A 14,558-nucleotide genomic window follows, 5' to 3' on the forward strand; every position below is an offset into this window, starting at 1 on the left:
AAATGATAAATACCAGCTGCTAGCCTTTTGGCTGTACAAGAAGAAGGTGTGGACAATGAAAATGCTTTTTCTGGATTGGTACCATCGATGCTTTGTCCCTGAAGTCAAGAAGTACCTTGCCAGCAAGGGGCTGCCTTTTAAAGTTGACATTGGGCAATGCCCCTGGCCAGCTAGAACCCTGTAAGTTCAACGCCGAAGGTGCGAAAGTAGTCTACTCGCCCCCAAACACGATGTCTCTAACCCAGCCTCTAGATCAGGAGTCATAAGGACCTTTCATTCTCATTACACATAGCACTCTACGCAAAGAATTGTCAATGCTGTGGAAGAGAACTCCCATAAGGAGAACATCACGAAAGTCTGGAAGGATTACACCATCGAAGATGCCATTGTTGTTACAGAAACGCCATCAACCTCAAAACAATAAATAAATTTCTGCTGGAGAAAACTGCGTCCAGATGTTGTGATGACGTCACAGGATTTATGACAGAGCCAATCAAGGAAATCGTGACAGAGATTGTGGATATGCAAAACGGGGGTGGGGTGCGGCAAGGGTTTCAAGATACGGGTCTTGGAGAAATTCAAGAGCCCACAGACGCCACACCAGAGGAATGAACAGAAGAGAACTCGGTGACGATGAGTGCTTTCGAACCAGTGCCAGACGATGAGGAAGGAGACGAAGCAGCAGCAGTGCCAGGAAACAGACTGACACGAGACAGTGCGGCAGAAGCGTTCCGATTATTCAAGACTGCTTTTGACTTCTTTTATGACATGGCCCCTCGATGACACGGCGGGCACCGAAACTAAAGCAGGGTCGGTACTGCACAGAAGCACGTTTAGAGAGATGAAAGAGCCAGACAAAAGTGCTATGAATTTCCCTAAAGTTACACCGAGTGTGCCTTCCTCTCCTGCCTCCCCTTCCACCTCCTCCACTTCTGCCACCCCCAGGACAGCAAGACCCTCCTCTTCCTCCTCCTCCTCCTCCTCAACATGAAGGCGAGGCTGAAAACCTTTATGATGATGCACTTCCCCTTACTGAATAGTAAATATGTTTTCTCTTCTTTATGATGTTCTTAAACACTTTCTTTTCTCTAGCTCGTTTTATTGTAAGAATACAGTATGTAATACATAGAGCATACAAAATACATGTTAACTGACTGTTTTGTTATTGATAAGACTTCCCGTCAATGGTAAGCTATTTAGTAGTTAAGTTTGCGGCAGTCAAAAATTATTCATGGATTTTCAACTGTGAAGGGGGTCAGTGTTCCCAACCCCCGCATTGTTAACCCGCAACTAATATATACATATAATTTTAAGGAAGACACTCGAGCAACTGCTAACACCAGCTGCCTCCTCGTGGAGGAACTGAGAAACCGGAAGTTAGGTGTAAGAGGGAGATTTTTCACTGTAGGTCCTTTGCTTTTGAAGTTCAAACTGTTAAACTGTGCAGAGGTTTTGCCTATCTGAAAATAAGTACTTATAAATAGGTAAGTTATTCAAAGTGGGTAGAATTTTATGGAGGTGGACATTGGTGGGTAAGGGTGACCCAGAGGGAGGGAAGAGCTAGAGCAAAGGCGTGCGGGAGAGAAAGCTGGCGGCAAAGTCCCCTGCGCCTGGTGACAGTGAGAGCACCTCACACACCTTGGCTCAGGGTCTGATCAGCGCCTCAGTGCTGCATTCCAACCAGCAGGGACATCTCACAGTCCAGGTATGAGTCTTCTCTGGACTGGCTGTGGCACCAAGTCCACAGGGATGTGCTTTCTGCTGCCAGCACAGTACTGGGGTACTTTATCTGCTCCCTGTCATTTAAACCTTGTTCCAGTCCCAAGGGGTAGATCTTAGGAATGATGTCTACTGGACAGAGAGGAGAAAGAAGCTCAGAGAGGTTAAGAAACTTGCTCAAGGTCACAGAGCCATTAAGTAGCCTAGCTGGTCCTAGAGCTGTGTATCCTTTCCTTTCCAGAATTCTACAAGATCAGGGTGCGGAGAGGGAGGGTGGAAAGAGTTAAGCACCCAAGAGTAAGCAACCAGGCTCTTCCTGGCCTTTTCCTGGCCAGCCCTTCCCCTCCATCCAGGTTGTTGTCTGGCCTAGGCCTCATCCACAACCCCCACCGGCCACCGCCGGCCGAAGGCAGGAAGGAGGCACAGATGGCAGGCGAGCACAGGCCCCCAGCCAGCCTCACCCAGCTGTCGCTTTGGAGAGCACCATGCATCTCGTTGTCCTCCTCCTCCCTTGAACGATTGGGAGCCGGCCAGCTGGCCCCAGCTGTTCCTTCTCCCTGGTCCAGGGCTCCTACAGACCCAAGCTTCTGGGCTCTTTGTCTCCAGGGAGGAGAAACAGAGTCCCAGAATGTCAGAGCCGGCAAGGCCTCAGAGGACAACGGGCCCAACAGCTCATTTTACAGATGGGGAAACTGAGGCCCAAAAAGGCAAAGCGACTTGCATAAGGTTACAAACAACTGGGCACAGGAGTCAGGTGAAGCTTGGCATTGAAGTTTAGGTTTTTGGGGTGCCCCACGGGGGGCGGTGCTCAGGTTGGTTGCTGTGCCCCCTCCCCACTAACCTTCAGCTAGAGCAGCTCTGCTCGTCTGATTTTATACAATGACATTCTCCTCCGACTTTCTTTCCAGGGTCTTTAACCCGAGTGGGTCCACAGACCCCTTCAGGAGGTGCGTGAGTTTGGGTAGGAAAAAGATTGAGTCTATATTTTCACTAGCCTCTAACTGAAATTTCACATTTTCTTTGTAAATGTAGGCAACGAACTCCAGCAGGGTTAGCTGAACCTATAATGTTTTCATCAGTAGACATCACAGATACTTTCAGATCACATCTGCGACTGCTGTCTCAAAATATTATCCAGGCTCGTCGTTACTGTGGAATAGAGTAGTTACGGGCCTGATCCTTGATCGTGTTGTTAATGCATTAATACAAAAGCACTTATACTGCTATGTCACAATTCTACTGCACATTCGGATAATTGTATTCCGGTATAATTGTTTTCCTTTGTAATCCTATTTATTTTATTTTATCTATTTAAAAATGTTATTCTCCCATCCAAGTACTAACCAGGCCTGACCCTGCTTAGCTTCCGAGATCAGACGAGATCAGGCGTGTTCAGGGTGGTATGGCCGTAGACCAAAAATTTTATTCTGTGAGGGGGTCCGTGGGCTTTTCTAGACTGCCAAAGAGCTCTAACTGCCTGACTCCCTAAAAAGTTACAAACATGTTTCATTTGAACAAAAGTTTCCAGTGTTAAAAACTCAAGTTTGAAAACTTTTGTACTGTATCTGTGACATTATAGAATGGAGGCAGAATTCCCATGAGATGAATGCGTGAGCTCAGGGGGTGGGGGCTGGTGCTCTAGGAGGTGAGGGGTGCACCAGGGCCCAGGAGGTCAGGCTCACACCAGCAGACGGGCATTAAGAGGCTCGCTCTGTGCCAGGCGTATAAGACCTCACTGAACCCTCAGAACAGCCTTGGAGTCAGGACTAGCATTCCTCCCATTTTGCAGCTGAGAAAACTGAGGCACAGACCAGTTAGGTAACTTGCCCACAGCACATGGATAATAAATGGTGGAGTCCGGATTTGAACCCAGGCCAGCTGATGCAGACCTGCACAACTAATCACTGAGCATACTGCCTCCCCGTCTGGGTAGATGGAAGCTGCTCACAGAAAGGCCCTAAGGTGTCACTGCTGCCTGGTGCTTCTCTTGGTGGGGGTAGGGGGTGGAGGGAATGGGATCCTGAAGGGTTTGCTGCCAGGATCAATCATCTGACACGTGAGATGCTAACTAGCTGTGCAACCTTGACCAAGTCTCTTGCCCTCTCTGGGCCTCATCTATAAATTGCAGTGTTCTAAGCACCACACCCCCACACCTTCCCCCCTCCCGTGTTCACCTGACGGCCCACTTGGAAACTCAGGCACAGGTTACTTAGCAACTAAAATCAAGGTCTCGGCTGAGTGGAATGGAAAGGGGGGAGGACAGACGAGAAGTACGGTGCATGACGCTGATGCCACAGAGCCGTCTCCTGTTGTAAGAGGCTGTGAGTGCTGTGACCAGCTCTTCTCCCCCACCCAACCCGCCCCGTCAAGAGCCTTGGGATGGGGTTGGGGGGCAGGGAGATGAGGGAGGCCATCCAGAAATGGAAAGTGCCCTCAGCACTAAATCAGGCCTGGAGTTTCTCAGGCAAGACAAACAGGCAGCTATTGTTCTAGAAGCTGTCAGGAGAAGGGCCAGTGGTAGGGGTCTTGGCCAAGGCCTCTGGGCCCCACTGGCCCCCAAGGAGATGCTCTGTTTCAGGTCAGGCCACCTTAGTTCCCAACCTGTGTCATTTCTGTTTCCCGAGGTGCTGGGAGCCATGGACACGTTAGGAGAGAGCTTCTAAAGCCGTGGGCTGGCCTCCACCCGGGGGCTGGGGACGGCTGCCCGCCGTGGACGGATCTTCCAACAGACTGAAAACTCACTGTTAGCAGCACGTTCCTTTGGGTCTGAAGAGTTTGGTCTCCTTAAATGTCACCCTAGCCTTAACCACATGCAAATTCCCTTGGTAAAGGGAAGCCACTGTCATCAGCGACAGCTTAGTAGATGTGATTTTGGATCCTGAGAAGTGGCTGAGGCAAGGATTCCTGGGAAGGGGGCCAGAGGGTGTCTGGCACGTCCGGCAACTGCGGGTAAGACACTTGTGCTCCTTGGGGCCAGCAGTTGTCACGGGCACAACAAAGTGCTGGGAATGTGCGATCCCCGGGGTCCCCTCTGACCCTGGCATCGTGTCAGTATGAATCTGGGAGTGGGGCACCGGGAGGGCGGGCCAGGGAGGGGCATGGACTGTGCGGACGGTGGGGCTCAGGCCAGCTCGGAGCACAGGAGCCAACTCAGGCCCGCTCAGTGGGCCCGTGCCCCGATCTGAGCCAGCGGGACCGCACGATCCCATCCCCGACCCCCAGCACCCTCCTCCTCTCCCCAGCCTGGAGCTTATTGCAGCAATAATGACAGAAGCAATGTAGCTCAGATTTATTGAGCACTTGCTGTATGCCAGCCACTGCGGCAAAACCTTTACACGCATTACCTCACCTAACCCTGGCAGACAGCCCACTCCGACACGCAGGCAGGCTGACTGGGGAGAGGCACCGCCCGGCTCCAAAGCGGGCCCTGGCCTCTGTCCCCGGCCCAGGCACTCAGCCTGCCACAGACACATCAGTCATGCCTCCCTGGAGACCCCTCCTCACTGTCCCTATCCCCTCTTAGGCACAAATGACTAGGCTGTGGGTACCTTCTCTAGGCAGCGTGAGTGCTCAGGGCTAGGGGATATTCAGGGACTGTGCCAGGCCATAGGGACAATAGCAGGAAGGCCAAAGACAAGCCTCCCCCTTGCTGGCTGCAGGCTCCAAAGCCCACCAAAGCTCATGGGCCACTGCTGGGACTGGGTGGCCCAGGAAAGGGGAGGGGAGGGGGCAAAGAACTTGGCATCCGCGTGGCTCCCACTTACTGAGCACACACTATGTGCCAGGCTACGTGCTAAGTGCTTTATACAGCACCCTGAGAAACAAGTACCATTATTACGTCACTAATAGGGAAGCCGAGGCACAGACAAATTACATCCAAGGATTCCCAGCTAAGGGATGGAGCTTGATTTACGAAGGTATGGGAGGCTCAGGCCTTCGAAGGAACATGGGGAGCAGATCAAGTAGACTGGCAAACTGCTCTGGAGGCCAGGCTGGTGCCCTGGGCAGAGTCAGGCCCGTGGCCTGAGTTCACAGGGTCCTGGCGACCCAGGAATTATCATTTCCAGCCTCACTGGCTCCACAAGGCCCTGGCCCGATGACGCGTAGGGATGGATTCTTTGACCTCCCATGCTACCCACCAGCCAGGCTTTATCTCTGGCCCCCTGACCCCAAACCCAGAGAACTCCCGTCCCATAACCTTGAAATAAAATACGAAAGCAACGCTTCCATTTCTGCTGAAGAGTTTGCCTTCGCTTGTCTCAAAATAAGCAGCCATTCTTCCAAAAAAGGGAAAACACAAAGCCGGGCTGTCAATCTCAGGCCTCAGACAAATGGAACGAAGTTGCAACTTCTCTCTCTTTCAGAGCACAACTCGGCTCCCTTTCCCAAGTCACTTACTGTACTTCAGGCTGTCATGGGCTTTGAGATGCAAATTGCACCAAGCAGAAGGCAGCAAGAAGAACAAAGAACAATTGAGGAAAGATCTGGAAAATGGATTTGGAAAAGGCTCTCTGAATTCCCCCCAGAGAGGGGGAGACCTCACCGCAGAGGGGAGCCCTACTGAAGAGTCATGGATTTTTCATGGCGGAGAGAACGGTTGAGAGCTCAGTGCGGATCAGTGATGGGGAGTTACAGAAATCTGGAGTGGGACGGAAGGCTTTGGGTGAGCGAGGAAGTCTGACTTTATTACAGTCCTCTGCACTGCGCTGGGCACCTTCCCCCTCTTCTTTTAATACTAGGCTGTGAGCCATGGAGCTCATTGTTCCACCAACTCCTGGATTGGACTCCAGAGTGAGGCCAGCTGGGTCAGGCCGTACTGTCCTAGGGCTTTAAGGGGAGGATGCAGTCCCCTTCAGTCTGAGCGGCCCCCGGGGGGGCACTAGATTCTCCCTGGGGCCTGGCGGGGAGGGGCTGCCAGGACCAGTGAAGAGGAAACCCCAGCTTGGGGGAGACGGGGCACCTGTCTCTGGGACCTGCCTCCGGTCAGCCCAATCCCCCCTTGCTGAGGACCTATTGTGAGCCAGCCCCTGCAGCCAGACAAGGTCCCCACCTCCCGGGGTTGTCAGTCCCAGAGAGGCCCCTAAGCGCACTGTAAACTCCCTGTGGGCAGGGACTTGGTCCTGTTTACCATTGCATCCTGGCCCAGGAACCGTGACTAAAACACAGCAGGGGTTCTGTACACATCCCCTGGCTGGCTGGCTGGCTGGGTGGGCGGATTTATGGATGGATGGACTAACCACCTAGAAAATAAGGAAGCATGTGGCAAGCGCTCCGACAGCGACAGACACAAAATGCCTCCAGGTGGGTACTTCATGGAGCTGAGAACACTTGCGACGGCCTTGCGGGAGGAGAAGCCAGCCTTGTATTCCGCACAGTGCTTGCCAGCACGCTGGCGAGGGACACATTTGAATAACAGGTTGTCAGAAGGGAACAGAATGTGAAAGCTAAAATGAGTTCTAGAGATTATGTGGTCCAACTCCATCATTTTGCAGAATGGAAAACTGGGGCACAGGAAGGTTAAGTGACTCAGCCCAGGTCACACAGCACCTGACTGATAAGGCGGAGAGTCAAGCGAGGTCTGTTTCCAGTGCCTGAGCTCTTAGTCACCGCCCTGTTCTGCTCTCCTCGCTGAGATGCTGTGTGGAGTTCCGCTACCATTCTCGTCTCGGCACATCTCCACCTCCCACCCCTGCAGGGCCCGGGAGAACTGGGGTAACTGGCCAGCCCTGGTTAGGCCTCCCACCCCCAAAGACCAGAGAAGCAAGAGGAGACCACAGCGAGTGGGGAGAAGGAGGAGAGTGCATCGCCCAGCCCCGGAGACCCAGGGGAAAAGTCTGCCACCAGGTTGAGACTGAGCAATGTTGGAGGGGGGAGGCTGCAGGAGTGACCTCCGCCTGGAGACCAAGCCCAGCACCCCAATCCCAGAATCGAGCAGCTGCTTTAAGGTGAAGTTACTAGTTAACTTCATTATATGCAGCCAAAGACGAGCATAAATGACAATCCCAGTTTCTAGAGAAGCAATGATGCCCTATCATTTTTAACTGCTGCCAGGGAACACATAAGATGCACGTGTTCAAAAGCTCCCCCCACCCAACCTCGAGTTGGTTCCTTGAGCAAGACATGAGCATGACCCTGGGGCCTCTCGGAGACTAGGCCTGATGTTACTTGGGTCCACAGTGCCTGGCTGGTGCTGGAGGCACAGTGCTTGCCCCCTGACTGCAGGAATGGCGCTATCTTGTCTGGTCCCCTGCTCCAGGACCCCTCCCCTGCCTCTCCTTGCCCTGGAATTGTTGCTTCGTTCCTTCGGAGAAGCAGCTTCCCTAAGATCTTCTGCACTTGCCTGGAGCTTTGAACACCCACTCTCCTGGCTTCCAGAAGAGACGGACACGAGCGGTGTCGGCACACCAGGGTACAGTAAAGTACTGGTTGAATTAATGCTCAAGGAAATCCTTGAAGTCATCCAAATGGCAGTACTAATAACACAAGGAACATCTATGGAAATGCTGCTCTCTAACCCTCTGTAAGGTGGGAAGGCATGCAGCTTGGAGAGCCCTGGGTTTAAATGCGGACTCTGTTACTTGTGTGCTGTGTAGTCTTGAAGAAGTCACTTGACTTCTCTGAGCCTCTATTTCTTCAACTGTAAAATGGGGAGAATAATTGTACTTTCATCATGAAACTTGAGGTGAGATTCAAAAAGAGCAGGTATGTTAGACCTTCAAAAGCTCCCCAGGCCATATTGACTGGGGCAGGGGAGGACAGTGTACCCCATCCTTGGAGACCTGGTATACAGCCAGGAGTGAGAATGGCTGGGCTATGGGGAGAAGCCAGATTCCTGAGATCTGGGCTGGGTCTCTTTTCTTTCTACCAGGTGCCAGTTTGGGGACCAGGTAGGTCTGTTTCTAGCCCTGGTCTTCTCGTGGCCTGGATGTGGAGGTGGCAGCAGCCTGGCGGGTGCGGCAGGAAGGGCGGCGCACCTGGGGAGGCTCCGTGGTTAATCAGGCTGCTGGGCGCAGTGCCTGTTCTCTGGAATATTCATAAGGCCCCTCCAGCTGTGCCAGGCAATCAGGGTGCTGATTGCTCCCCCATCTGCAGCTTAACATTCCACTCTAGGGAGCTGGCAGCTGAATGTTAACTAGGGAACAACAGGCTCTGGCCTTCACAACAGCAGCCCGAACAAGGGCCCCAGGGAAGACAAACCCACTCCTTCGAGATCTGCCAGCCAGCCAGCACTGATCTGCTCACCAGCCTCACGGGCAGCGGAAAGAATCGTGGATTTGGAAATAAGGGAGCTGGCCTGGGGTCCAGCTCTGCAAAACCACGCACGCCTGGCTCTGCGGCCTCAACCTCCCCAAGTGTGCACCGGGCTGGAGCTCTCGACCTGCTGAGAGGGCCAACTAGGACAGAGTGTCGAGCCCGAGGGAGCGCGGCACGGAGGCAAAGCACCACTGTGGTGGTTGTTTACAGTTGCGGACATGGCTTCCTACTCTGGAGACAAGCTTTTAATTACAAACGTTGAGATCGCAAGCAAGCTGGCTTTGCGGGAAACTGAGCAAAGAGAGAAAAGCTCCCTGCGAGGTTCTGAGCCTCCCCTGGAAGGCGTGGTCTCAGGGTAGAGATCTGGGGTCCTGGTCCTGCTCTGGCCCAAACCTCCAGGAGAAGCAAGAAAAGAACGAGAAGGGACACCAGACGGTAGAGGGAGAAAAAATTTAGAGAAGTTCCACCAAAGCGGAGGTTGCTCAGGACAGTAATCCGGAGCCATTCCGTGTAGGGACAACAGTGTGCTGGCATCCGTGCACAGCTCATAACCAACGCTGACAGCAATGATTTAGAGTCACCAAGAAATGGCCAAAACCTACTCTGGGTTTGTGTTGAATAATACACAGGCAACAGTTTTTAGGGAGATTTCTATCAAACTGGGGGCTGGGGGGAGGAGACTGGAGCTAAAATAATTTAATCTTCTCCTTCCTAGAAAACTGACCAACGTGGAGCAGCTCATCTCCACCGCCAGATAACTGAGGGGCTCTGAATCGGGCATGACTGTGACCGTCTGATAGCCCTGCCTCCCTCTGCCCCACCCAGCACCGGCCCCGCCTCCCATGCCAGCAGGCTCAGCCCGACCGCAGAGGACGGCCCAGGCAGCAGGGAAAGGCTGGTGCTTGCCTTGCTATCCAAGCAGCCCCTCTTGGGGGGCAGGTCCCTATTCCACATAGTCCCCAGACACTAGGCTCTGCCTCAAAGTAAATGAACCTCTCAGACCAAGGAGTTGGCACACTCTCCCACCCGGTCAGGACCCGGCCCCCCATGCCCTCACTGTGGGTACTTGAGTTTCGTTTGAACTTTCTACAGGGAGCTCACACGCACGTGTTACTCTGGGAGGAAACGCTGGCAATGTAGGTAACAGAGGGCTCGTGTTCGCGGTAGATAAAGACATCCGCCTGACCAGGAGGGCAGCAGGTGAGTCGCGTGGGTGCCCGGGCGAGCACACCGCATAGAGCCCCTCTCCGGGTGGCAGGGCCTCCGAACCTCAGGGGCTCCCTCGGCACATCGACAAATTGCTTTTATTGTTTTTTCCTAAAGTACCAAATATTGACAGTTCATTGCAAAAAATTTAGAAAACACGGGTAAGGAAAAAGAAGGTGATTAAAGACCACTGGTGATCCCAGTAGCCAAAGAGAACCACTTGTGACACTGGCTGTGTATTTTTTCAGTCTCTTTGAGACAGGCAGATGGACAGATATTTTTACACGGGATTGATCATATTTGCATGTGATTAATCACAGCGTATATTTTCACTTAACAGCGTATCATTGTTTTCTCTCATTAAATATTCCTCTGCATCAGTGGCTCTCAAAGTATGGTCTGGGAACCCCTGGAGACCCCCAAGACCTTTCTAGGGAGTCCATCGGGTAGAAACTATTTTCATAATAATACTGAGACAGTACTTGCCATTTCATTCTCCTTGTCTCACGAGCGTACAGTGGAGCTTGCCAGAGGCTGCGTGATGTGTGATACGCGAATCCAACCGTCCTCTGTTAAGCCAGACTGATGTTAAAGAGATTTGCAAAAGTGTAAAATAATGCCATTCTTCTCAGTAATTTTTTATTTTCTAAAATGTAGTTATTTTTCATAAAAATATGTTTTTTAGGAGAACACAAAATAGTTTTATTATTGAGTTAATAAATATATACTTTTAAAATTCCTTCATTTTTATTTTGAATATGCTAAATATTTATAGCTATAACCCATAGAAACAAAGGTTTTTGGGGATCCTCAATGATTTTTAGGAGTGTACAGTGATCCTAAGACTGAACGTTTGAGAACAGCTGCTCTACGTCATCACTTTTAATGACTGTATAGTGTCTCCTAATTTGTTTCCCATTTCCTCACTGACGGACCTACGGGTTGTTTCCAACTTTGCACTATTATAGAAATGCTGTACACATCAATGTGTACTCGTGTAACGCGAACACTTCCTGAAGTGAGAGAAAACAACAGAAATCAACTGGTCTTGTGAGTCATCACTATTAGTCCATGATTAGTCAGGTTAAACAAAAGATATTACAGAATGTGAACAAATACAGTTGAAGAATGTGTATATCAAATGTAAGTGTATGTATATCACACATTTCTACAGAGAGACTTATACTCTGCAAAGAGCACTTTTTTTCTGTCGTCAATGAAATGTTTACAGAATCGGATCATATTCTAGACCAATGTTACCGACAGTATAAAACTCTCCGTTACGATTATAGAAATTGAGAGGAAGAGTTTAGAAACTTTTAAGCAATTTAACAGACAAATTTTATTTCTGTTGAATATAATAAAAATTGAGGTTTGTACAAAAAGTCAAGTGCTAAAAAATGCTGCAAACATTTTTTTTTTATACACTGGAGAATATTTCTGTAGGATGGATTCCTAAAGTGGAACGGCTGGGCCTGCAGACACGCGTCGTTAGATGGTACGAGACATTACCAAGAAGCCTCACTTAATCTCACCAGCAGTGCATCTGAGCACGTGCCCTCTTGCACCTCCCGAAATACTGAAGATTAAGATTACTCTTTTAAATCTTATCCAACAGGAGGTTAAAAGATACCTTTTGTCTTCCATGAATTGCTTATTTAAATCTTTTGTCCGTTTTTCTTTTGGCTTCTTTTTCTTATTGATTTTTCTGGAACTCTTTATATATTCTGGACACGAATCTTTTGTCTTTTATATGTTGCAAATATTGTACTCAAGTATGTGGCTTGCCTTTTCATTTTGTTTAGGTGTCTCGTTGTCATACAGAAACTTTATCTTTTAAAAAAATGTATTCTAATGTATTAATCATTTCCTTTATGCTTTTAAGGATTCTTATCTTACTTGGGAAGCCTTTCCTCATTGCATGATTTTAAAAACGCACTCCATTTTCCTCTAAGACACCTGTAGCTTTTCTTTTCTTTTTCTTTTTTTCATGCTTAGAACTTTAATCCATCTAGAATTAATTTCTGCTATGGTGTGAGGCATCGAGTGTTGAACCTTGCAAGCCATAAAGTGGAGTAGGGCAGGGTGCTGGCAACAGGCTTGAGTCTCAACAAGAACCAGCCCACGCGTTCCCGGGGACCTGCAGGCCTGCTGCAGACTGGACCGGTGGAGCGCAGCAACAGAGACCTGAGGCCATCTGGCTCGGGAGCGGAGCAAGCTACACTTGAGGATCCTCCCGAACGTGTTAGAACGTCTATGGGCCTTTGCCAGGTTGAGCAGCAGAGCTGACAACTTGCCCAAGAAAGTAATCAAACATCTTTAACATGTCGTGTGGTTCCCAAGGAGTTCATGTCTGTCATCCCACTTAATGCCAACAAGGGAGATGTAGGCAGAGGAGGATGTATGATCCTGGTTTTGCCATCACAGGAAAACAACGGGCAGAGAGGTGAAGCCACATGCCCGAGGTACAGGCTGCCAGAGGGCAGAGGGCAGAGTCCAGACCTCCTGCCACCAAGCGCGTGCTCCTTGGACCTGTCTGCACGTCCAGCTCTGTCCTTAGTGCCGCCTTTGGTGGAAAGAAGGGTCTGGCCTAAGCCTTTTCCAAATATGTGCTCCCCCACTTCGGGGAGGAGAGACTGGAAAAATCCATCCTCCACTGCCAGCTGACAGTGAATTTTGAGAACCAAGGCTTCCTTCCACATGCGCCTCCTCCTCCCCCTGAGTGGTTTGGCAGAGGGTGGGAGTGGGGATGAGTCAGGCCGGGAAGGGGGAACTCAGCCATAAACAAGTGGGACTGACAGCGAGCACTTTCTCTGAGGCGCGTGACCTCCCACGGGCCTCCAGGGACTCTGCCTGAATGGCTACAGCTCAAAAATTTCATGATCTAGGCTTTGCAGATTTAATCTGCTATATTCACATAAGCAGCCACAGAAAGGGGGAAATCTTTAGATAGGAGGTGGGGGATGAGGAAGAAGGTAAGTTATTTCTAGTCTCTCGGTGGAGAGCAGTTTTTTTTAACAAGTGTACCATTTTTGCAGATGCTCAATGTACCTATGGCTGGGTCTTCCTCCCTTCCTCCTCCAAACCAAAAGGACGTCCAGGAGGCAGAACTGTAGGGCTAGACCTGGTCTTGGAGATCAGGATGCTCCAATCCCTCAGGTAAAAGAACCATGTGCACCAAGAGAAGTGGGCTGTCCAAGTGCATACTTTTGGGCACGCTCTGGAAAGAGATCTCAGGTCTCCTGCATCCCAGGCCTGCACGTGTTCTGTTGACTCTCGGGAAAAGCCCAGGGAAATATAGCCACTAGATGTTTCATGGGGAAGGAAAAAGTGGCCAGGGAGAAGCCAGAGAGAAATAGGGAAACAGGCCCAGCAGTGACCTAGGAGGTCTCCTCTCTGCCCTGGAGCTGCAGCTGGGGGCGTGGGAGGTACAGGGCCACCTACCTGCTCCAGGGGGATGACGAGGAAGGAGCCACCTCCCGCGCTCTCGGTGACAATGGCCAGGAAGCGGGCGTTGACAGCGCAGAAGTGGTTGTCGTGCACATTCTTGGTGATGGGGATCCCGTCAAAGCAGTGCTCCCGGTTGGCCACCTTCCCGTAGACGTTCCGGAACTTGGAGCTTCGGTATTGCGGACGCCAGGACATCTGTGAGAGGCCAGGACAGACGAGGGTCAGGCTGGGCATTGCTTCAGGAAGGGCCGGGGCTGGGCGCTGCGGGAGGGAAGCTGTGCCTTGGGGATGCAGAGGGTGAGCGGGTCCTGGGCCAGCCCGCGGGAAGCGGGGGAGGGGAAGGAGCCTCCAAGAAGTCAGGGCCCACTGTGTGCCCAGGCCCAGATAGAGCAAAGACTGGCGTGGGGCTTCCACACGCACAAACCCCGCCTTCCAGAAAGCTTACAGGGCTCTTTCCCTGTCGGGGAACGTGCCAGTGACAGAGCAAACCCACAACAAGAGCGGACCGCCTCCTGAGGGTCTGCAGTTATGCGCAACTCAGCGAGGCAGGTGCAGACAGAAGAGGCCGGGTGTTCACAAAGAGTGAGAACGACACCAACACGGACGGCAGGAATGGGCGCATGTCCCTCTGTGTACAAGGCAAACCGTCACCCGCTACCATCCCCTCCTCTGATTCTCAGAGTTTCTAATCCACAGGCCCACCCTCAGAAATCCCTTAGCCCTATATATCATCACCATACCATCTCCATCATCAACATCAATAGGCACAGAGAGGTTAAGTGACTTGTCTAAGGCCACACAGCTGAGTAGGGCCATGAACGCAGGTCTTCTGACTGGGAATCTGAGACTCTTTTCTACGCCAGACTACCCTTTGGAGCAAAGTTTATCAGCATGTGGCCCACGGATCACCCGTACCAAAGTCACCTGGG

The 14,558-nt window shown here is 51.2% G+C and overlaps 1 protein-coding gene across 1 annotated transcript in view; it reads right to left on the minus strand.

Annotated features, from left to right (window-relative positions):
* Positions 1 to 13,827, minus strand: part of CORO2B (coronin, actin binding protein, 2B) — a 74,316-nt gene extending 60,489 nt beyond the window's left edge. Inside the window, exon 1 of the mRNA XM_012664835.1 lies at positions 13,624 to 13,827. Coding sequence (XP_012520289.1) covers positions 13,624 to 13,824 — 201 coding nt within the window. The 5' untranslated portion in view covers positions 13,825 to 13,827. The remainder of the gene's footprint in view (positions 1 to 13,623) is intronic.
* Between the last annotated feature and the right edge of the window lie 731 nt (positions 13,828 to 14,558).

This window comes from Propithecus coquereli, unplaced genomic scaffold (assembly GCF_000956105.1).
Source record: "Propithecus coquereli isolate 6110/MARCELLA unplaced genomic scaffold, Pcoq_1.0 Scaffold92, whole genome shotgun sequence".
Classification (NCBI taxonomy): domain Eukaryota; kingdom Metazoa; phylum Chordata; class Mammalia; order Primates; family Indriidae; genus Propithecus; species Propithecus coquereli.